A 24,349-nucleotide genomic window follows, 5' to 3' on the forward strand; every position below is an offset into this window, starting at 1 on the left:
TAAAAGTTGTATAGCTGTGCCTAAATACAAGATTCAAGCTCTCATTGCCTTATAGTGAGAGCCATTTAAACATGCCTCGTTGTCCATAACATTAAGTACTGCGTAAGTCGAAAGTGACCAAAGCCTGTTTTCTCCCTTCTAAGGCAAAACGCCTATCCAGAAAAAAATATATGTTGTAGTTTTAAAGTCTGCTCTTTTAAATGAATGTTTGTATTTTCAAGATAATCGGTTATGCTTCTTTTTGTTATTGGACTTGATGGCAGAAAATTTAACGCACGATTTGTGAAATCAATTTTAGATGACATTATCACATGAACGAAGTAACTTTAAAGTCTTATTTTATGATTGTGATGGGGTCCACTTGGATAGTTCGCTACACTAATATCATACTAAAATAATGTTTTCCTTTGGAGATTTTGGCAGCTGAAAAATTTACACGCCAGATTTTTTGGCTTACTTTTGCCTTATACTGTCAAAGTAGTTTTCTGTAATCCTTGAGGCAGAAATTTTTTAAATCTGCATCAAAAGTTGAATAAGCCTGTGCACTTTCACAACTTTTGCTCTCATAGATCTGCCACAGCAAGTACTTGAACATTGCTGATTGTGCTCCGCAGAGTCTGTGACAGTATCACCTACCTCCACTACTATTGCATACTGTGAACTGAAACATTGCCAAAGTTCTACATACATTATATACCAACCTTCATGCAAAATTTCAACAAAATTGGAGATGGTCAAGTGGGGGCCCCTGTTCCACTTGACATGGAATGACCCAAAAGCGGTTGCAGAAGCATGAGAGTCAGATTAGCTCCTAATGCTGATGTCACATAGATAATAATTGGGAAAGCATTTCTAAAGCCTGTCTAGAACTGCAAAATATTCAAGTAACTTAGAGGGAGATTTATCGAGCCTTCTAAAGAATGGACAAGTGGAGAAGTTACCCATAGCAACCAATCAGTTTCTAGCTAGCATTTATCATGTTACATTCTATAAAATGATAGGTAGAAGCTGAGTGGTTGCATATGGGCAACATGTCCACTTGGGATGCATTCATAAGGTCAAAATATAAATGTCGACAGTTATGATGACGACATTGGTCCGTATTCAATTAGCCTCGATAAATCTGTTTCTGTGGAAAAGTTTCACGTGTGACGTCATTTCGCCATGTGTGGAGTTTCCTCCGTATTCAATTCCAAAGTCTTTTCACCGGTGCGGAAAGTCAATGCATTGGAATCTGTGAAAAAAATATTTGCCTATGAATAGCAGTCGAAAAAAAGTGCAGTTTTGGGGTGCAAAAAACCCCTGCACCCTTGGGACAGTCCCCCAAAGGTAAACTGTGTCAAAAGTAAAAAAAAAAAAATACTTTAGATCACCCCAAAAAAGTACTTTCATTTTGGGGGTGAAAAAGTCTAAAGTTGGGGGACAAACTTAAAAACTAGCGAAATAAACTCCAGGGGGGTCCCCAAGTATGCCCCAGGTGTTTTTAAGATTGCAGGTGCTTGTGGCAGGTGGATTTTTTACGTTTTTTAAAACTTCACTTTAGAAACTTTAAAATATGCTAGCACCCATTTTCATGTACCCCAAATTTGCTGGGACAACTTATTTTCACCAAAAAAATACTGCTAAATGCTATTCTTCACCACTTATGCAAAGATACTAATTAGAAGCTATTGAGATCAATTAAGTACCCCAAATACCTTGAGCAGGGCTATTCGGGGGGATCTATAGTGATCCCCAATGTAAGTGCATCTTTTGCGGGGTGTCAGGCTGATTTCCCCAAACCTGACCACTTTTCGCATGTCAGCGTTTCGCCGGGTCCCATTTTCGCAGATTTTGAATTGAATACGGAGATAAGTAGGGTCGAGCGCGATACTTTTTCCGCACTGAAACCCAGCAACGTCGGCAAAGTGCAGCAAACGAAAAGTCCCGTACTTTTCGCGGCTAATTGAATATCCCCAATTGTAATGTTTTCATTGAACATGTCAGCATCTGCGGAATGTCGACATCCTGCATGGACCCGTATGGTTAGGGTTAGTCCCCAGGAGGAGGGTAAGGGGTTAGGATTAGTGATACCTTCAAAAGCGCCACAGGATCTGCCGGAAGTCATCAAGATGTCACCAGCAGACTCAGAAGTCACTACTAGACCACCAGATACGTTTTGTCGACATTCGACGTTTTGGAGCATATACAGTGGGGGTATAGACGGGTGTGAGAGTGGAACCTGGTACTTTAAATTTCTTCAGAAGTGTAGTTTGCTCCTTCCCCCTCTATACCCCACCCGACCTTAGTTTTAGGTTAAGTGCCCGAGAGGAGTGGGTGCACAGAGGCCTTTCTCCAGCCCTTTTTTTTTTTTCTTTCTTTAATTTTATTCTACGGGCAGACTGTATGACTACAGTCTGCCTGCAATGTGAAGCCACCGGACTCTGAGGACCCGCCACAGCGCACGCGCTCGTGTCTGGGTCCTGGGCCACACCACTGGCCACTATCTCATCACTCGCTGTATTATTTTACTCATAAGCTAGGCGGCCTTTCACTAGGGCTCATGTGTTTCTAATTCAAGTGCTCGCTTCGGCAGCACATATACTAAAATTGGAACGATAAGCTGGCGCGGGGGGGTCAGTTCATCATGAGTTCGATCCCCTGTGATTCTATTCCTTCTGGAGTTATAAGCATGTTTAACATAAGTTATTTCAGTATTCACACCGTCATCTTATATTTGTTAGGGATGATAAACTATAAGTATAGTGTCGTTACTCGTATCCCTCCTTTTAGGGTTCCCTATTATCTAGCCAAGGTGTAATAAGTAATTAAACATACATGTATTAGTATAATAATGTTGCGATATGCTTCTTGGGAGACAGAGGGTAATTATCATCCTGTTAGCAACGCTATACAGCTTGGCTAGTAGTTGGGTTTTTCCAGGACTGGTGCACCAAAAAGTCCACCTTGTGATATATTTGTTTTACATTTTCCGTGTGTGTGTGTGTGTGTGTGTGTGTGTGTGTGTGTGTCAGTAGAACTCTTGCATTAGTGGGCTGATAGCTGGGTCTACACCCTAATCCAGGTTCTTTAAACTGGGAGTTATGTTCTTCCCATATGAGTTTAGGAGGTTTTTCTGGTTTGGCGCTGCAGTGATTCTGTGAGCCATAGTGTATGGTCCCTCGGAGTAATCACACATGTCTCTGCTAACAACTCTGCCCTTTTTTTGTACACACACTGAAGCAGCTCCAGACTAAAGACCAGGATATAGAACAATAAGGTCTCTGACCTCTTACAGATGTCGTTGGTACTCTACATAAGTCATGTTTCTGGTGTTTGCAAAGTGGACCTCGGGTTAGTAAGGTTTTCTGCATGACCAAACTGTTTCTGGCTGCTCACAGGTAAGAGGTTCCTTATTCCATTCCAATGCAAACACTTGTAACACTTTAAAAGGTACCAAGCTTCTGTGCGACACGCACTCTTAGCATGGTGCCTGCCCTGCTTTTCTAGCACTTTTCTCTTTAGGATACCCCTGTCAGGTCCATTGGCTTCATACTTAAGAGTTCTCCTACCTTTTATTTTCTTACATACCAGTCTTTCCACCCTGAAAGTAGTTTGGTGGCTCAGTGTGATGTTCTGGTTTTGTTGTGGACCCGGGGTGGTAATAGAAGCAGACACTGAAGCAGACTTAAATGAAAATGTGAAACTTTTAATGAGTGGTTTAGTAGACATGAATATGGCAAAAATAAGAGTCCAGATATAGCACTAAAGTGCAGTTGGGAACTGTAGTGAGGTAAATGGGAAAAAGTCCAGGTAGTGACAGGCAGGAGACAGTCCAGTATACAGGTATTGTGAGCTGAAATGAAATGCAGGCTGAGGAGATATTATCCAGCGGAGTGCAAGTGGAGGCAAAGTGCAGGGTGACAGGAGACTCAGGTACTCAGGCAAGGGGAAGGTAAATGGAGGGTGCAGGGAAGTACAGCGGGGTTGGAGCAGGCTAGGTAGCGTTTCCAGGAGGCAGGTAATGAGCACAGGAACTCTCTCTCAGCTGTCGCTGAGAAACACGTTGCACTGGCAATGAAGAGAGGCTCTGGGCCTCCCTTTATACCAAGTGCCGTACCGTGACTGGCCGGAGAGCGCACATGACACACCAGGATTGGGCGACTAAGTCACATAGCCGGAGGCAAGATGGCGGCGCCCATGCCAAGTGGAACGGAAGCACCACCAGGCCTTGCCAGCCCAGAGTGACAACTTGTCCGCACAGAACCACGCACAGCCAATGCCCCTCACCAAACACCTGCGCCACCGCCAGACACCTCCCGACACAGCGAACTCACAGGTATTACCCGTCGACCACCATGCCGACAAACCCTGGTCGTGACAGTCAATGGGCCAGAGCTCATGTTCCACAGCCATAGACTGTAACAGTCACAGGTTCAATACCCAAGACGGATATGTTTTACACACGCTGATCTTGGAAGCTAAGCAGGGTTGCCTGGTTAGTACTGGGATGGCAGGCTGCCTGGGAATTTCAGGTGACGGATCACAATGTTTCATTCTGTTCGGGAGTCCACATTGCACAACAATGCATAAGGCAGATAGCTCAGTTTCGAGCACAGGCTTGCGTGTTGAGGTCCCTAGTCCTTCCCCAGCCTTTCCATGTTTTCTACAAGGTGTGCATTGATAGGGCTTTACCAGTGTGAAGTTTACACAAGGGATATACCTGCTGATGGGAGTTACCTTGCTAGCTGTTTATAGCGCTAGGGTTCCACATTTCTGATTTTAGAGGTGCTACTCCTCTACTTGGGGGAGCTATCATTTTTAATGTCATTTTTGTTTGTGCTCCAGTAGAGTAGTTGGTTGGTGTACAGTACTTTTTGGACTGCATCTGTTGAGTGATACCTAGGTGGTGATTCGGGCTTCTCATTTTGCCTTGTTATTTTTCCAGTCTCAATAGTCCATGTGTTTGAGCAGGAAAGATCTTCTGAGCAAGTAGTGGGCTCACAATACTGCTCCTAGGAGACCACGATTGGTTGTCGTGTTTCTTTTTGTCTGCTCTGTCGACATAGGAGGGAGTGTCAGTCTTTTGTGTGTTCTTTATATTAGCTTACCTCTCCTGGTAAAATACCTTGCATTATATTTATCACTCTTTGGGTCACTGATTTCTTATCTAGTGACTTCCTGAGTATGTCCTTCTTTCTACTTCAGGGTCCATAGGGTATCCACAGGATACCTTGGGGTATAGGCGATGGCGGCAGACATCCAGGCACCACAGAGTTAAATTTTCAGCCTCCCAGGATGCACTGGGGTCCCTCTCCTATACCCCGCCCCCGAGCCTCTCAGTTTTCGTAGGTGCCTGGCCGGACCAGTCGCACCGTACGGAGGGGGGTCTTTTTAAGGCCCCTGAATATTTCTTCGCAGCTGTGGCTGCACAACTAGAGTGCTCCAGCATAGGACAGTCAGTATTGACGTCCATGCTGTCACTCCTACACCCCGCCGGTACTGATCCGGGGATGCTGGTAGGTAGCTGGGGTCACAGCTAGCGGTGATCCCCGGCTACCTGGACTGTGGCCGGATGCACGGGGAACAAGGTAAGCGGCGGGTCCCGCGGTGGGCACCCGCCGGTAACATAGTCCTGTTTGGTCACCAGGCAGGGGGCTCCCTGGGGACCGGCTGCGCGTGGGGCCAGGTACTGATCCTGCGCCTTCCACTAGACCACCAGGGACAGCGGGCCGCAGCATGTGCGGTACAGCGCGGCGTCCCAGGGGTTAATAGCACGCCAGGGGAGAACGCCTTCCCTGTCTCACAGCCAGCGTCTCCCCCGCTGCACAGTGCCATTCCACAGCGGTCTGAGCGGGCTGTGTCAGCGCTCCTCCCCCGGGCCCTGTTTTCTCTCTGCTCCTCGGTGGCCATTTTCTCACTACATGTGCTGGGGATGGCAAACGCTGCTGGAAGCTGATACAGATGCCACTGCGGTCCGGGTCCCCCCGCATACCTCTTCTTCAATTAAGGTCAGTGTATGCAGCACTGTTTCCTACCAGGCTCTGGTCTGTAGTTGATCGCAGTGCTTGTAATGCAGGATGTTATCTGTGCATTGTATGTGAATTAAATGCTAGCGCTGTTTGCCTGTACTTTCATTTCTGACTGTCAGCCTTTTCCTATCCCTGTTCTTCTGCTACAGCCCTTGCGGTGCGGTGTTGCAGGGTGTTTATTACCTCACAGTAAACGTGGTTTTTCTGTGTGGGAGGTCACATACGCTCCGTTCACACTCCTCATGTCGGAAAGTGAACGAGGATATCCTCTTCCAGCTATAATGTACTGATATCATGTGCAGTTAGCGGAGGGATATGTAGACGCTGAGGGTTTATGGAGGGCATGTTGTATTATATATCACGCCCCATTCCTGTCACTGTGCCTGCACAAAAAAAAAAGGGGACCGCCCTCGGCTGGCTAAGATGCTTACAGCCTTTGTGGACAACGCCCCCTGCGTTTCCCCATAGGGGTTATCGCAGCCTGTGGTGGTCTCATCACATGCAGGGGTCCCTGGACAGTTGATGGTACCCCAGTGTATCCTGTTTTTCGCCCCCCCCAGGTCTCGCAGGAGCCTGTGTGGGTGAATTTATTGTCCAAATGGTATAGCACCTGATGGACGTTTTACAGGGGGAGTCACCATTTCGGCCTTCTAAACGGCCTTTCGGGTCTCAGACGGGTAAAGACATGACGTCTGATGACTGTGACATTATTGACTTTTTCAGACACGAGTCCCTTAGTGCAAAGGAGGCGTAGTCTGGGTCTAAAGTCTATATACCTGGCCTTCTACGGGCAGTCCGTGCGGCTTTGGTTATTACATATCCCCCGTGGCTAAATCCAAATATGCCTTCTTTAAGGATAAGGGTGTTGCCACTGTAATTCCTCTATCTGGTCAGGTGGATCATTTAGAGGAGGCGTGAAAAATCCGGGTAAGCGGTTCCAGCCTCAAAAACGGTTGACCTTTTGCATACCCCTTTTGCGGATAATTACATTTCCGAATGGGAGTTACCTTTACGGGTAGATTCTCATGTTACACGCCTAGTGAGGAGTGCTACGTTGCCCATGCCCTCCAGGTCCTCTTTGAAGGAGGTTCCAGATTGCAAGGTGCAAATATATCTAAAATCCAATATTCCCTTGCTGGAGGGGCTTCCAGGCCGGCTATGGCCGTGTGCTGGGGGGCCAGAGCCGTAGGTAACTGGATCTCTGCACACTGACTCTCCAGCAGAGCAGGTGGAAAGTCCTGTTTGGCCCTCGTCTGGACGCAATTGTGGCCCTGCAGGCAGCAGCTACGTCTGCGTGTCTGCCATCGGCTACAGTCCCATCAGGGTCTGGGGCTTTGTCTTTTCGGCCCTGTGAGGCCAGGGAAAGTCTAAAATACAGCTTTCCAAGACAGTCAGTAGCCAGGAAATCTGCTCAGCCATAAGAACAGGCTTGGAGTACAAGACGTCCTACTCCCAAGTTGGACTATAAGCCTTCAGCCTCACGGGACGGGCCTCCTCTATGGAGCCCCCAGAGTTGGAGGCCGGCTTCTCCAGTTCGCCCAGTGCTGGTGTCTGACCACCACGGACACTGGGGTAAGAGAAGTATTTTCTTGAAGGTATGTCCTCTCCTCCCGGTAAAAGCCTCCCAGACGGTTTTTCGTTACAGGTCTTCTGTCAATTCAGGACAAGGCCCTGTAATTTTTGAGGGTGTTACACTCTATGCTCCAGGCAGGAGTTATAGTACCTATTCCGTTGCCCCAAAGGGGAACGAGGTATTACTCCATCCTCTTTCTGGTACAGACACCCATTGGGTCTTACCAGGACATTCTCAACCTCGAATCCGTCAACAAATTCTTAAGGGTTCCTCGGTTCGGGAGGGGGACCCTGCATTCCATCATTCAATGGAGCCTGGGAATTTTGTGGTGTCGTTGGATATATTCAGGGTGACTACCTGAATATCCCTCTTTTCTTAGCACACCAGTGTTTTCTTCAGGTTCGCAGTGGTCGATAAGCATTTCCAGTTTCTGGCATTGCCCCTTGGTCTGGCCTCATGGTTTACCAGGGTCATGGTCATGGTAGTTATGGCAGCCCACCTGTGGATGCAGGGGGTCCGCTTGTTACCCTATCCGAGTGACCTCCTGTTGTTACCACGGTCTCCAGAGATACTTCAGTGCCATATGCAACGGACAATATCTGTGTTGCTACGTTAGGGCTGACTGATAAACTGGAAATGGTCCTCTCTGATTCTTCACAGAGGATGCTCCATATCCCAACATCTTAGGATCTTTGTGATTGAGGAAAAGATCTCTGCATTACAGGCAAAGGTACGCAGTTGCCTGCAGAGTCGCCGAGTGTCTATTCACTTGGCAATGTGGTTCCTGAGATCCAGGGTGTCGCTGTTCGACATGGTGGAGAGTACCTAGCTTCACTCTAAAGAACTTGATCCTCTCCGGATGGGATGGGTTGCCCCATAGGATAAAGTCAATAGGCTTTCCCCGGAGGTTTGTCTCTCTCTGGCCTGGTGGCTGCAGAAAGCTCACCTAAAGAAGGGGCACCCCCTTTGGGATTGCGGACAGGGTCCTTCTGACGACGGACGCCAGTATCCGTGGCTGGGAAGCAGTGACGGGTCCACACTAGTTCCAGGGCAGGTGGACACTAGTAGTTTTTACGCTTCCCATAAACATCTGAGAACTCTGAGCAGTATTCAAGGTTCTCCAGCAGCATCCACGGAAATACCGTGCAGGTACAGTCTGACAACGCCATCATGATGGCTTATGTAAACCACCTAGGAGGTTCCCGAAGTCAGGCGACACTAATTCTGGCTTGGGTGGAAGGCTATATCCCTGCCGTCATCGGCAGTGTTCATTCAGGAATCCTCAGATGGAAAGCAGGCTTTCTCAGCCGTCAAGACGTGCATTCAGGGAAATGTCCTCTTTATCAGGAGGTGTTCAATCTTCTGGTGAACAAGTGGAGCCTTTCAGAGATGAGACTCTTCTGATAGACGTAGGTAGGTCCAGTGGACCTTCCAAGTTGTGTACCTCGTCCCTCCGTTATCCCTTCTTCCTCCAGTAATAGCAAGAAGGAGGCACGCTCCTGCTGATAGCTCCAGCGTAGGCCAGATGGCACTATTACTCAGATCTTCGGAGCCTCTCAGTTAACACTCCGAAGCTGTTGCCTCTACGCCCGGACCTGTTGTCTCAGGATCCTGGCTGATACCCAGACCTGGGTTGTCTGTCCTTGACGGTGTGGCGGTGGAGACTGCCCTCTTAAGGTCTAGGAGTTTTTCCAGCTCTATAGTTAACAGGGGCTCTGTCCATGCTAAGAGCTCGGAAGTTTTTATCTGCAAGAATTTACCATTAGGTATGGTATACTTTCTTTCAGGTGTCGCCCTAGAGGCTAGGCTCCTCGGGTATTCCGGATATCCAGAGGTTGGCTTTCCTACAGGTGGGCTTAGATAACGGTCTTCGCCTTGCTTACCTGAAGGTGCAGGTTTCTGCCCTGTTAGTACGGTTTCAGTGTAGGATTGCTACTCTTCCTGATGTCCGCACCTTTGTGCAGGGTGTACGTTATATTCAGCATCCCTTTGTTCCACCTGTGGCTCCTTGGGATTTGGCTGTGGTCCTTAGGGCCCTCTGAGGACCGCCATTTGATCCACTGGGCTCAGTGGATTTCAAATGGCTTACTGCTAGGACTGTATTCCTTCTGGCTCTTAATTTGGCCAGTAGGATCTCAGAATGGGAGGCTCTGTCATGTAGACCTCCCTTTTTCTCATCTTTCCTAGGAACAGGGCAGTGCTTGCCTTTACTTCCCCAGTCCTGTCTGCTGGTGAGGCCTATTTGGCTGTGGGTCCTTCGTGGGCAGCTCGACGTGGCGCCTCAGCGGTGATTGGCAGCCACGTGGTCATCTGTCCATATTTTTGTAAGGTATTATGCTTTTGATACCTTCGCCTCTCAGGATGCTTCCTTTCGGTGGCGGATTCTCCTTACAGCACAGGAGCGTCCCCACCCTTAAAGGATACTGCTTTGGGACATCCCCAAGGTATCCTGTGGATACCCTATGGACCCTGAAGTAGAAAATGAGATATGGTAAGAACTTACCCTTGTTATCTCTATTTCTACGAAGTCCATAAGGTTCCACAGGACTCACGCCCTGTCGCACCTGTACTGCAGATGGGCTTTGATCTGGTCACCGGTTTCTCCGTCTCCTTCTGGTGAGAATGTGATTCTTGTGTGTTCCAGACTGTCTTCTCTCTCTTTTTTGCTCCTGCTCCGGCCTATGGCTTGTAACGAAACTGAGTGGCCTGAGGCTCGGGGGCGGGGTATAGGAGAGGGACCCCAGTGCATCCTGGGAGGCTGAAAATTTAACTCTGTGGTGCCTGGATGTCTGCCGCCATCGCCTATACCCCAAGGTATCCTGTGGAACCCTATGGACTTCGTAGAAATAGAGATAACAAGGGTAAGTTCTTACCATATCTCATATTTTTCTATGAACATTACCTTTTAGTTATCCTCTGGTTTCCTGTTTTCAAGTATTAAACAATGGATTTTTTCTTCCTGGGTTCAGTTATAGTCTGCTCTGCTTCGCAGGCAGTCTTGTCTAGGTTTCTTATTTCCCTAGCAGTTTTCCTTTTCACCCTGGCAGAAATTTGAGATCTATTTGTTGCTCGCATGCCTTAACGTAGCCTACGTTTTCTATGTGGCTTCTTTTGTAGATAGGACCTTTTGTTATCATACACTGGTGATCCTTGCCGATGGGTCCAATAATTTTACATCCTCTTTTGAGGTCTGTGGCACAGGCCGTATGATTTTTTTTATTTTTTTTTATCATGGTTCCACATAGGACCTCGCTCTATGGGGTGTGTTTATATCTCTGTAATCCTCGCAGGCGACCCATCGCTGTTGCTGCAATGGATGGTGGGTTCGTCTGCACAGCTCATTCTTATTACCTACCAGACATGGGATGATGTCGTTGATGTGCTTTCATCATATGGAAGTATGCAGCCGCTCGGTCTTACACACCATAGTTCTCATGTGATTTTTCCCGCTGCTCCGTCTTTATCATTCCTCAGGCCTCCAGTGGTTACTGGTTTTCGCCTAGACTTGTTGAGGATTCAGACTGTTGTCTTCTTGGTAGTTTTGGTATCTGTTGTCCTGCTATCTGATCTGCTACCCTTCTGCAGGGAGTTCTCCAGTCACCTTGGTGCTTCCTGCTTCTGCATTCTCAACCTTCTGGTGATAACCCACCGATTCCTCCAATTGGTTGGTCTTGAGCTCCTGGAAGAAGGGGTCCTTCTTCAGGGTACTAGTCGACAGTTGGCTCTTGTCTTTGTTATGTAGGGTCAGAGCTGGAACTTTGTTCAGTTCTTTTCTTCTGCTCAGTATGTGCTCTGCACATTGTTGAACTATTTTTGTCACTGCCGGCATCTGCCTCCCAGTTTGATTATTCTTGGTTGGCTACAGCTGCATCTTCACTGTCTCTATACAGTGCCTTGCAAAAGTATTCACCTTCCTTTGCATTTTTCATGTTTTGTTGCCTCACAAACTGGAATTAAAATAGATTGTTTGAAGGTGTGCATCATTTCATTCACAGAACATGCCTACAACTGTGAAGTTGTATTTTTTTTTTTTATATTGTGAATCAAACCACATTTAAGACAACATAACAGAAAACTTCAACGTGCATAACTGTTCACCTCCCTAAAGTCAGTACTTTGTCGAGTCACCTTTTGTGGCAATTACACGTGCAAGTCACTTTGGATAAGTCTCTATGAGCTTGCCACATCTTGCCCCTGGGATTTTTGCCCATTCCTCAAGGCAAAACTGCTCCAGCTCCTTCATGTTGGATGGTTTCCGCTTGTGAACAGCAATCTTCAAGTCTGACCACAGATTCTAGCTTTGACTAGGCCATTCCAACACATTTAAATGTTTCCCCTTAAACCACTTGAGTGTTGCTTCGGGTCATTGTCCTGCTGGAAGGTGAACCTCCGTCCCAGTCTCAAATCATAGGCAGACTGAAACAGGTTTGCTCAAGAATATCCCCGTACTTCGCACCATCCATCTTTCCCTCAACTCGAATTAGTTTCCCAGTCCCTGCTGCTGAAAAATATTCCCACAGCATGATGCTGCCACCACCATGTTTCACTGTGGGAATGGTGTTCTTGGGGTGATGGGATGTGTTGGATTTGCACCAGGCATAGCGTTTTCCTTGGTGGCCGAAAAGTAAAATTTTAGTCTCATCTGACCAGAGCACCTTCCTCTATACATTTGGGGAGTCGCCCTTTTGGCAAACTCAAATCGTGTCTTCTTATTTTTATCACTAAGTAATGGCTTTTTTCTGGCCACTCTTCCATAAAGCCCAGCTCTATGCAGTGTATGGCTTATTGTGGTCACATGCACAGATACACCAGTCTCTGCTGTGGAACTCTGCAGCTCCTTCAGGGTTACCTTTTGGTCTCTGTGCTGCCTCTCTGATTAATGCCCTCCTTGCCCGGTCTGTGAGTTTTGGTGGGCGGACCTCTCTTGGCAGGTCTGTTGTGGTACCATGTTCTTTCCATTTGATGATGACTGATTTGTTGGTGCTCCGGGGATCATCAAAGATTTGGATTATTTTTTTTTATAACCCAACCCAGAATTGTATTTCTCAACAACTTTGTCCCTGACTTGTTTGGAGAGCTCTTGGTCTTCATGGTGTGATGCCTCTTGCTTAGTGGTGTTGCAGCCTTTGGGTCCTTTCAGAAAAGGTGTGTTTATACTGACAGATCATGTGACATTTACATTTCATACAGGTGGACTTCATTTAATTAATTGTGACTTCTGAAGGCAATTAGTTGCACCAGAACTTTTGAGGGGCTTCATAGCAAAGGGGGTGATTACATATGCACATTCCAATTTTCAGAATTGTATTTTATTAAGATTCTTTTTTATATATATTTTTCTCGTTTCACTTCACCAAATTAGACTATTTTGTGCAGATACATCACATAAAATTCAGATTAAAAAATAAAATAAAAATTACAGGTTGTAATGTAACACAAAAGGTAAAAAGCCAAAGGGGTGAATACTTTTGCAAAGCACTGTATGTCGTTCACGTCCTTGTGTCTTGTTCTCATATTCTTTTCCAGACTATAACAATTTTTTTGTTGGCTCTGTTACATTCTGTGTTTTCAGATAGGGTCCCATGGCAGTACTTGTGCTTGCCAGTTTGACATGTGACTGTACGGTTCGTTTTTCATACAGGGTTATGGTTATCCGCTGTTCTCTGGCCCCCTTTTTTTCCTGTTGGTCGCAGGCTTCTGCAAGTCTCAGAGCTTTCCCACCTGCCAGGTCAGCATTGGAACGTCCCCACTGTATATGCTCCAGTGTCCCCTAGTTGATGAAGGAGAAAATAGGATTTTGGTACTTAGCAATAAATCCCTTTCTCTGATTCCACAGGGAAAACTGGACACCCTCCCAGCGCTGTTCCTTACTACAGTGTTGGTGACTTTTAGATGCAATTTGGTTGTCTGCAGTGTGTAGTTCGGTTGTCACTTGGGTTGACTGTTCCCGGTCTTGGACCTTCGTGGTTGGTTCCTCCTTCTTTTCGTCTCTCCTTCTCTGTTGTCTACGCTCCCTGGCTCCACTCGGGCTTGGTTAATCTTGACTGAAGTTGGGTGGGGTATAAAGGGGGAGGAGCCATCTACACTTCTGAATAAATGTAAAGTGCCAGGCTCCACTCTCACACCCATCTATACCCCACTGTATATGCTCCAGTGTCCCCTATGGAATCGGAGAAAGGGATTTATTGGTAAATACCAAAATCCTATTTTTGGTATCCTGGAATTACTAAAGAAGGTGTAGTGTAAATCTATTCTAGTTGTAGAAATGTAGTAAGGCCATTACTTGTCGTTCAAATTTGGATATGATAGACACTATATTGTTTTCATTGAGTATGTGGGCAGTCTTCTTTCACAGTGAGTTTCTACATTTTTAGTGATTTTCACTATAAACAGTAGATGCATAAAAATAATATATAAGGGATCAGCCACATATATCCAAACATATACATATGAATTACATAAACTTCATTGCTTCAGTTAATGTCAGACGTTCAACTGACCTAACAGTACCTATACAGCCAGGACAGGGGATTAGGGAAACATTGTGGTTTCTACATTTGCTTCATTGGGCGGAATTCAATTGTATTCGCGGCCCGTATCTCCCGTCTAAAGTGACAGGAGATCGCGGGCCGCTATACAATTGTCCAAGATGTTCGCGCTGATCGCGCCCATAGAGGTCATGTTTAGCCGCGTAAAGCAGCTAAACCCGACCAAAGTGCTGGGCGCCCAACCATGTCACTTTTCGCACATTTCAGCTCTCATCCCCCAGGGGGTGCGAGCTGAAATGTAGCGCTGGCAGCTGATCGCGCCCGACAGGAGCAAGAATAGAATAGCTCCGTCGGGTGCGATAGGGGATTAAAACAATTGAATTCCGCCCATTGAGTGTTTGCACAGCAGCAAGCTGTAAATCAGCAAATCAGGAGAACCATCATGTTCAAAGTTAAAGTAAAGGAGGAAGAATAATCAAGATATTTAACAGGGTTTAATCACATTAGTGTAAAACAGAATTTAGCTGGTACGAAAGGCTGCCGCCCACTCTGATTCAAAGTAAATTTATTAGTTTTCAAGTGTGCTGTTACCATGGTGACCAAATGCTCCTCTCTGCTAGGTCTTTTTTTGACTGTCCATTGCTGGCCTTGTACAAACATTTCAGTCTAAACAGTTACTTCTACTTTAGATATTTCTGTTATGTCATCTTGTAAAACATAAATGTATAGCAAGATGGATGATATGTCATGTGACAAAGAAAAACATAGGGCCAGGAATCCACTGTATTATCCATATCCTAAACAATTCAATACATCATTTTGTTTTTGATGGAATTCAATCATCAATAAACATTGCAGTGTACTCTAAATAATGCAGTAATTTGACTGAACAGCACTGGCATTTAGGGACATTACATCACTAGTCACTGCACTAACAACTCAAGAGGGTCAGAAAGTTGGGGAGGGGTAGGAGGATATACTGAATATTGCCAGAACCATTGTTCGTAATAAAGAAGACACCTCTCTAAAACAGAAATATTAGATTGTGAACGCTCCAGGCAAGATGCTTACATCTCACTGGAGAGTGAGACTGAATGAGTGTTTGGACAGATACTCAGCCAAGCATGGGACACTCAAGTAGGCGCTTATGGCAGATGGATAGAGAAAGTAGACTGGGAATTTTACTGTGTTACAGGGAGGTTTCATTTAGTCATAAGGGCAAAAGGAACAAATATCACTTTCATTGAGGAATAATCCCAGATAATTACTGCTCAACACAAGGAATTAACACTGTTTTAAACTGCCCCCTCTGGTCCCTGGTAGGGATGGCCATCGATGATATGATGGCAGATGGGAGGCCACTGATGGAATAACATTGATGTCCCCTGATGTTGGCACCATACGCACATAGCCTAACCATTAATGGCTCATCATTGATGGTGAATTGCAGAGAAATGAAAACCATTGATGGCAGGGCCGTTGATGGTCATTTCTTGTCCCTAGTGAAGACCAGGCAGGAGGTGGGTAGCAGACTGTACCAGACAGGAGGCCAGCCAGTGATTGGGAACAAGCAGGAAGAGGGCCGCAGCACTGATTTGATTGCCAGGCTGTACTATCTACAAACATCATAATTTATTCCATTAAAACAAATGTCAGTAAATACACCTGGTTTTGACATACGTAAATAGTTATTTAACACAAGTGATGTAGGACGCGCTGAGCGAAAAAAATGTGGGTCCCTGGGACCCATCACTTTCAAAAAATTGGGATCCTACTCTACAGTTTCTGGGTTCCTTCACAATTTATACTGTTAAACTCCCCATATGCCATCAGACAACCCCACATGCCCTACGCATCCTATAAACTATGGAAAGGTACACTCATAAAATATATTCAGTACAGATAATGCTTTGCCTTGATCTCACATAGCCAACAGGTGCAGTGCTGGGAGCAGAGGGCCTGATTCAGAGATGGACGGGTTTGCAGAGCTGCACACAAACTGCTGTGCAAATCCGTCCATCTCTGATGCAGAAGGAGGTGTCAGCTGACTCCTTGCTGCATTTGCGAACTCAGCACTGCGACCGGCGTCGCAGGTTGGGATCACCATCGCGATGGATTGTGGCAATGGTTGCTTCTGGTCAGGCTGTGTGAGCTGAAGTTTTCCAAAGCCTGACCGGGTGCTGGCCACTTAAGAGGCCAGGAATCTGTGTCCATCGACACAGACCCTGGCCTAGTCCCTCCAACAAAACTGGGTTGTCACGCCCCTGTTTCCAGGAACAAAGACCAGGCATGCCCTCCAAACACTGCAGCATGTCAATCAAGCTTGGGGCTACGGGCAGGTAGCAGTTGGGACAGGGCTGGGGGTGGGGGCAAGTGGCAGCTTTGGCAGTGCTGGGGACAGGTAACAGTTGGGGTAGAGCTGGGGGTTGAAGGGACGTCCGTGCTGGGTTTAGGGAGAGAGGCCTCAGACTGCAATTAAAGCAGAACAAAAGATGTTTTGGAGCATGTATTAATGCAAATATGCTAATAGGTTCAGTCTAATGTTGTGCATCATACCAAGGTCCCCATTATAGATAGATATATTCATCACTGTCTAGAGCTGTAATGTGGTATAAGGATGATTACTTTTCTAAATGATATAATCTGCAGACTGTTCCCGTCATTGAGGAGAAAGTGAGCAATGTGACAACAGTCTGCAATGCATAATGTGCAGGTCAGGAGCCTCTGTGATAGTTGTGATACTAGTGAATGAAAGGACAGCAGGTGAGGGGGCTGAGCCCAGCAATACACACCAACTTTATCCTAGCTGTACATATGGCCACCTGATGCGAGAGAGCGGGACGCAGCCGTTCAGTAACTTATTGTGGCCAGTGTCTTTCCGCAGCATCTCCAGATTGGTCACCCCGTTGGGGCAGTAAGGGCTCGACTGCCCCGTGGTGGTGGTGCTGGGTTGTCTCCATCCTGCAGCTGAGATGAGGGCGCCCCTGCATGAGGTGGGAATGGGTTTCCCCCTCACCGAGTGCTCTCTACCTTCCTCCACTCCAGCCACCGGCATGTTTAGCAACTGGTGACACACCGCACCTGTCGCCAGCTCATGTGGAGACGATTGGCTGGGGAGACGCTGAGGATTGCCATAGGTCGATGAGGTCCAGCGCGTCCAGTAGGACCCGACCATATTTAAAAACTGAGTCCATCACTGTAGCGCGTAAAAATGCGCTATAGCGTGTATTTTGCGATCACTGCCAGTGGCAGACTACAGGGGGTGCAGTTGTTCCAGTGTCCCGAAAATGCTAGTTAACCCCAATACACACACACACAGCCGCGTGGACGGTGTTAGGTTTAGGCAGCATAGCGGGGTTAGGTTTGGGGGGGGGGGTTAGGGTTAGGCACTAACGGGGGAGAGTTATGTTTAGGCACTAACGGGGAGGGTTAGAGTGCGGGGTGGGGAGGGTTAGGCTACAAGAAAGGAGGGTTAGAGGGAGATGGGTAAGTATACTTACCCGACCCCTGTCTGGATACCAACCATTGGCATATCGCTGTTGGTATTTTGACAGGAGGCATCCAGACAGCAGGCATTACATACCGTTTCCTTCATTTGCAAAGCCCCCTCTCAGCAAGGAACCTTCCTGCCCATCTCCTCCCATCAGAAGATGTTGAACTATGCACCCTGCGGACAGGGCTATTTTCGCCTCTAAGCTGTATGTGTGCATTGCCTGATCCATAGGGGACTATTTGTCATTAAATATTTGTGGCACATTCCCCGAAAACACCAGCTTTTGGGGAATACCCGCAAATATTAAGTATCTCCCACATGTATTATGGAGGGATCACAGCAGATATCTCGCCATTTCCGACAGCAGTCGTGATGTTTTTAGATTTTCCAAGCCGGAGTTTGGTCCCCGCGGCTTACGCCATCTGAAGATGGCATTGTGCTGCTGCAGCCTATGGGATACAATTCTCAAAAATTACCGGGAGAGGGTTCCGGAGGCAATGGCCGGCGCGCATGTGTGGTCTGTAGAACGCATGTGAGCAGAAGGGGTGAAGAGTCCTATGCTGCAATCTTTTCACCCTGAGCACATCGCAGGGACGGGCTTTTATCAGAGCCCCTGTCCCAGCGTGTGCTATTTAATACATCTCTGCGCCATCATCGCATATTGCAATGTGATCATGGGCACGAATATCATGCCCAGATGGCATTGAGTATGTGATTATTGATGCCCAGATGGCATTGAGTATGTGATTATTGATAAATTGGCCCCTTATTGCCTGTCGCTGTGCCAAAAAAATTGTCTATAAGTGGATGACTACTAAGTATTACCACAGAGTTTTTAAGCTATGGATGAAGTAACGAAATATGGATCCCTAGCCCCTTAATCCACTTTTTGCTAAACGTTTGAGCAGATACTGGTCATTATTTAACATTACAATTACTTCACTTTTTTTTTTTAATACATTTGTGGACAATAAATAAAAGGGATAACCGTATTCAAAATATATTATTGGCAAAAGAAAAAGCTAGCATACCCCTGTATTGGGTGGCTGGAGAAGGTGAGGGCAAAGTCAGAAGAGGGTAGTTGTATGCACAGATAACAAATATGTAATCAGGAGAAAGATGATGCAGAAGTGACCTGCTGGGAGGCCTGGAAGTATCTCCAGACAGAAAATGTAGTTGTGGAATACTCCATATTATTTAAAGTGCATATAAATTTGGTGAGTAATGAAATAATGGCTATTTTGTGGTGGTCTTATCTTCCATAAAAATGACCTAGCATTATTGTAATTTAAATATGTTTCCTAAGCACAGTTGATTTGATGTATTTCCAGGCGATATCAGCGGTGATGGTGGCCATTGGAATCTATGCAAGGCTCATGAAACATGCTGGTGAGTAGAGGACATTTGAATGCTTCCACTCAGCACCGCTATGCTTCCAGCTCCCACTTCACACCTAATGACAAACGTGCGCATTCTGTTTATCAGTAATTCTCCTTAGCATTTACCTAACAGCCTTGCATTTTAAACACACTAATGGGGGGTGTCCAATTAGAAGCGCTAAAGTAGCTCTGCTAATTGATCGCGACGGGGCTATCCTATTAGCCCCGAAGTGCCGCCCGTCGCCGGCACTTAATGTGGATATTTTTCGGGACCTGATGTGTCCCGAAAAATAATCCACGATAAATGCCGTTTTTTCACCCCAAAAAAGGTGAAAACACAGGGTCCGCGATAAGCTGGCATCCCTATGTGTTTTCGTGAGATATATCCTATAATTTCGTTCGAAATAATAGGATTTGGCGAAAAACGAGGATAATCTGCATAAAATCCCTATTTCTACTTCAGGGTCCATAGGGTATCCACAGGATACCTTGGGGTATAGGTGATGGCGGCAGTCCATTGGGCACCTCAGAGTTAAAGTTTCAGCCTCCCAGGACACACTGGGTCCCTCTCCTATACCACGCCCCCGAGCCAAGGCAAATCAGTTTCGTAGGTACCCGGCTCGGAGTCGGGTTACCATTTTCAGAGGGGGGCTGTTAACAGCCCCTGAAGTTATTTGAACAGCGTTGTTCCTCTCCATAGCGGTCTGGAGGGCTGTGTCAGCACTCCACCCCCGGGCCCGCCTCCCCTCAGCTCCTCGGCGGCCATTTTCTGAGTGAAGTGTGCGACCGCTGCTGGATACAGGTGCATCATGGTCCAGATCCCCCGCATACCTCTCCTCTGATAAGGTCAGAGTATGCAGCACTGTTTCCTACCAGGCTCTGTGTCTGTGTAGTTATCATAGTGCTGGTAGTGCAGGGATTGATTTCTGCATTGTATGTGACTTATTGCTAGCGTTGTCTGCCTGTACTTTCACTTCTGTCAGCCATTTTACTATCCCTGTTCTTCTTCTGCTAAAGCCCTTGCGGTGCGGTGTTGCAGGGTGTTTATTACCTCACAGTACAAGTATTTTCTGTGAGGGGAGTCACACTCCATTTTCTCTCATCATGTCTGAGAGTGAACGTGACTTTCCTCTTATGCTAAAGTGTACCACATGTAATGTACCATTAGCGGAGGGTGATGGGAACACTGAGGGATTATGTAGGGCATGTTATATTATATCACGCCCGATTTCTGTCACTGCGCCTGTACAGGAACTGCCCTGGGCTTGTTTTGCTTAGGCACTTACAACCCTTGTGGGCCAGCTGGCGACGCCCCCTGCGTTTCTCCAGATGGGGTTATCGCAGCAGTCGGTGGTGTCATCACCCATGCAGGGGTTCCCCAGGCAGTTGATGGTACTCCAGTGTCTCCCTCTTTCGCCCCCCCCAGGTCTCACAGGAGCCTGGTGGGTGAATTCATTCTCCAGTATGGTACAGCACGTGACGGACGTTTTACAAGGGGAGTCCTCATTACGGCCTCCTAAGCGGCCTAGATGAAGTCACATCTGATGATGGTGAGATTTTTTACTTTTCGGACCAAGAGCTCCTTGGTACCCCTTCGTACTAAGGAGGCAGAGTCAAAGTCTAAAGTCTATATACCTGGCCTTATACGGGCAGTCCGTGCAGCTTTGGTTATTGAGGATGAGGATCCCCCTGTGGCCAAATTCAAATATGCCTTCTTTAAGGATATTAAGGGTGATGCCACTGTATTTCCTATATCTGGTCAGTTGGTGGATCATTTAGAGGAGGCGTGGAAAAATCTGGGTAAACGGTACCAGCCTCAAAAACGCTTGGCCTGTGCATACCCTTTTGCGGATAATTACTTTTCTAAGTGGGAAACCCCTCCTCAGGTGGATTCGCATGTCAATGCCTAGTGAGGAGTGCTACATTGCCCATGCCCTCCATGTCCTCCTTAAAGGATGCTACGGATCGCAAGGTGGAAATCTGCCTAAAATCCATTTATTCCCTTGTTGGAGGGGCGTCCAGACCGGCTATGGCCGTGTGCTGGGTGGCCAGAGCCATGGAGCGCTGGGCTGATAGTTTGGTGGCGTCTCTGGACACTGACTCTTCTGCTGAGCAGGTGGAGTTAGTGGGCAATCTCAGAGACTCAGCCACGTACATTAATGAGGCAGCCTTGGATATAGGTCTCACTTCCAGAATCTCCTCGGCAGCAGTGTTGGCTCGCCGCACTCTATGGTTGCGCTGTTGGAAAGCTGACGCAGATTCCAAAAAGGGATTGGAATGCTTGCCTTTTAATGGACAGGTCCTGTTTGGCCCTGATCTGGACAAAATTGTGGCTACTCTGCCAGCAGCTAAGTCTGCATGTCTGCCATCGGCTTCAGTCCCATCAGGGTCTGGTACTTCGTCCTTTCGGCCCTATAGGGCCCAGGGTAAGTCCAAAGTACAGTCTTTTCCGAGACAGTCAGGAGCCAAGAAATCTGCCAAGCCAAAGAAGCAGACTTGGAGTACCAGACGTCCAGCCCCCAAGTTGGATGATAAGCCTTCAGCCTGATGGGACGGGCCTCCCTTTGGGGAGGCCACCTGCTTCGGTTTGCCCGGTGCTGGTACCTGACTACCAAGGACACTTGGGTACACGAGGTGGTCTCTCGGGGGTATGCCCTCTCCTTCCGGCGCATGCCCCTCAGCAGGTTTTTCACCACGGGCCTTCCGTCAGATCAGAACAAGGCCCTGGAAGTACAGAAAGTGTTGCACTCTATGCTCCAGGCTGGAGTTATAGTGCCTGTTCCATTCTCCCAGAGGGGCATGGGTTTCTATTCCAATCTTTTTCTGGTGCAGAAACCCAATGGTTCTTACCGACCCATCCTCAACCTCAAATCCCTCAACAAGTCTTTGAGGGTTCTTCTGTTCAGGATGGAAACCCTGCGTTCCATTATTCTGGTGATGGAGCCTGGGGATTTCATGGTGTCGTTGGACTTTCAGGACGCCTACCTACATGTCCCTATTGTCTTAGCACACCAGCAATTCCTCAGGTTTGCGATGCTCGACCAACATTTTCAGTTCCAGGCACTGCCCTTTGGTCTGGCAACAGTGCCTCGAGTCTTTACCAAAGTCATGGCGGTAATGACAGCCCACCTGCGGATGCAGGGGGTCCGATTGTTGCCTTATCTGGACTACCTTCTGTTGTTAGCAGGGTCTCCAGAAGTCCTCCAGCTCCATCTGCAACTGACAATCTCTGTGTTGCAGAATCACGGCTGGTTGATAAACTGGAAGAAATCCACCCTGGTTCCCTCGCAGAGGATGCTCCATCTCGGGGCCCTGTTGGACTCTCAACAACAGAGGTCTTTGTGACGGAGGAAAAGATCTCTGCATTACAGGCAAGGGTACGCAGTTGCCTTCAGAGCCGCCGAGTATCTATTCACTCAGTGATGAGGTTTACTGGGCTCCATGGTGTCACTGTTCGACATGGTGGAATATGCCCAGTTTCACTCCAGACCTCTGCAGCAGTTGATCCTCTCCAGATGGAATGGGTTGCCCCATCGGCTAAAGAGACAGACCATGGTGCTTTCTCCGGAGGTACGTCTGTCCCTGGCCGGGTGGTTGCGGACGACTCACCTGAACAGGGGACGTCCCTTTTGGGTGGCAAACTGGGTCCTTCTGACGACGGACGCAAGTCTCCGAGGCTGGGGAGCAGTGACTGGTCCACACTTGTTCCAGGGCAGGTGGACCCCAGCAGAATCTGAGCTTCCAATAAACATCTTGGAACTTCGCGCAGTATTCAACGCTCTCCAGCAAGCAAGACATGTTCTCCGTGGAAAACCCGTGCAGGTACAGTCTGACAATGCCACCGCGGTTGCTTGCATAAACCGCCAAGGAGGGACCCGAAGACGGACGGCACTGACAGGTGTCCCGCATCCTGACTTGGGCGGAGGACAGTTTTCCTGCCATCTCGGCGGTGTTCATCCCGGGAGTCCTCAACTGGGAAGCAGACTTTCTCAGCCGTCAAGACGTGCATTTAGGAGAATGGTCTCTTCACCAAGAGGTGTTTCAACTCCTGGTGGACAAGTGGGGTCTTCCAGAGATAGACCTCATGGCCTCCCGACACAACAACAAGCTGCCTGTGTATGGGTCAAGAACAAGAGACACGGAAGCTCTTCTGGTGGACGCTCTGTCGGTCCGGACGACCTTCCGGCTAGCGTACCTCTTCCCTCCGTTCTCCCTTCTTCCTCGAGTGGTTCAAAAATTCAAGCAAGAAGGCGGCACACTCCTGTTGATAGCTCCGGCGTGGCCCAGACGTCACTGGTTCTCCGATTTTCGGAGTCTCTCAGTAGACACTCCGATGCTGTTGCCTGTACGACCGGACCTGTTGTCACAGGGTCATTGTCATTACCCGGACCTGAGTCATCTGTCTTTGACGGCGTGGCTGTTGAGACAGCCCTCTTAAGGTCCAGGGGTTTTTCCAGTTCGGGAGTTCACACCATGCTCAGAGCTCGGAAAGCCTGCGTCTGCAAGAATCTTCCATCGAGTATGACATACTTTCTTTGAATGGTGTCGCCCTAGAGGCTATGATCCTCAGGTGTTCCGGATATCCAGGGTGTTGGCTTTCCTACAGGCGGGCTTAGATCACAGTCTTCGCCTTGCTTCTCTGAAGGTGTAGGTTTCTGCCCTGTCAGTGTGGTTTGAGCGTAGGATTGCTACTCTTCCTGATGTCCGCACCTTTCTGCAAGGTGTACTTCGTATTCAGCCTCCCTTTGTTCCACCAGCGGCTCCTTGGGATTTGGCTGTGGTCCTGAGGGCTCTCCAAGGACCACCATTTGAACCACTGGGCTCAGTGGATTTGAAATGGCTTACAGCTAAGACTGTATTTCTTCTGGCCAGTGCTTCGGCCAGAAGGGTCTCAGGATTGGGGGCTCTCTCATGGTGGCCTCCCTTTCTCATTTTTCATAGGGACAGGGCGGTGCTTCGCACTTGCCCTAGTTTTCTCCCTAAGGTGGTATCTAGTTTCCACATTAACAAGGAAATCATAGTGCCATCCTTTAATTCCCCAGACCTCTCTGTTGGTGAGGCCACCTTGGATGTGGTACGGGCTCTAAGGATTTATGTTGACCGTACCAATTCCTTTAGGAAGTCGGACTCCTTGTTTGTCCTCTATGGCGTCCGGAAGAAGGGTTGGCCTGCCACTAAGCAAACTTTGGCAGGATGGATTTGCATGGCTATTTCTGAGGCTTATATCCATGAAGGCCTTCCTGTTCCAGCCTCTGTTAGGGCTCATTCAACTAGATCTGTGGGTCCTTTGTGGGCAGCTCGACGTGGTACCTCCTGCGGTTCAGCTTTGCAAGGCTGCCACGTGGTCTTCTGTCCATACTTTTGTGAGCTATTATGCATTTGACATCTTCGCCTCTCAGGATGCT

General features: G+C 47.7%; 1 protein-coding gene across 4 annotated transcripts in view; it reads left to right on the forward strand.

The window, feature by feature from the left end:
• TSPAN33 (tetraspanin 33) overlaps positions 1-24,349 on the forward strand; it is a 106,516-nt gene that overhangs the window by 40,777 nt on the left and 41,390 nt on the right. For 3 of the 4 annotated variants that reach the window (XM_088468874.1, XM_088468875.1, XM_088468876.1), the window contains exon 2: positions 18,897-18,954. The exons of the other annotated variant lie outside the window; for it this stretch is intronic. In XM_088468874.1, coding sequence (XP_088325000.1) covers positions 18,897-18,954 — 58 coding nt within the window. The remainder of the gene's footprint in view (positions 1-18,896; positions 18,955-24,349) is intronic. 4 annotated transcript variants of the gene reach the window in all.

The sequence above is a fragment of the Taudactylus pleione genome, unplaced genomic scaffold, assembly GCF_031769625.1.
Source record: "Taudactylus pleione unplaced genomic scaffold, aTauple2 ptg000086l, whole genome shotgun sequence".
In the NCBI taxonomy this organism is placed as follows: Eukaryota; Metazoa; Chordata; class Amphibia; order Anura; family Myobatrachidae; genus Taudactylus; species Taudactylus pleione.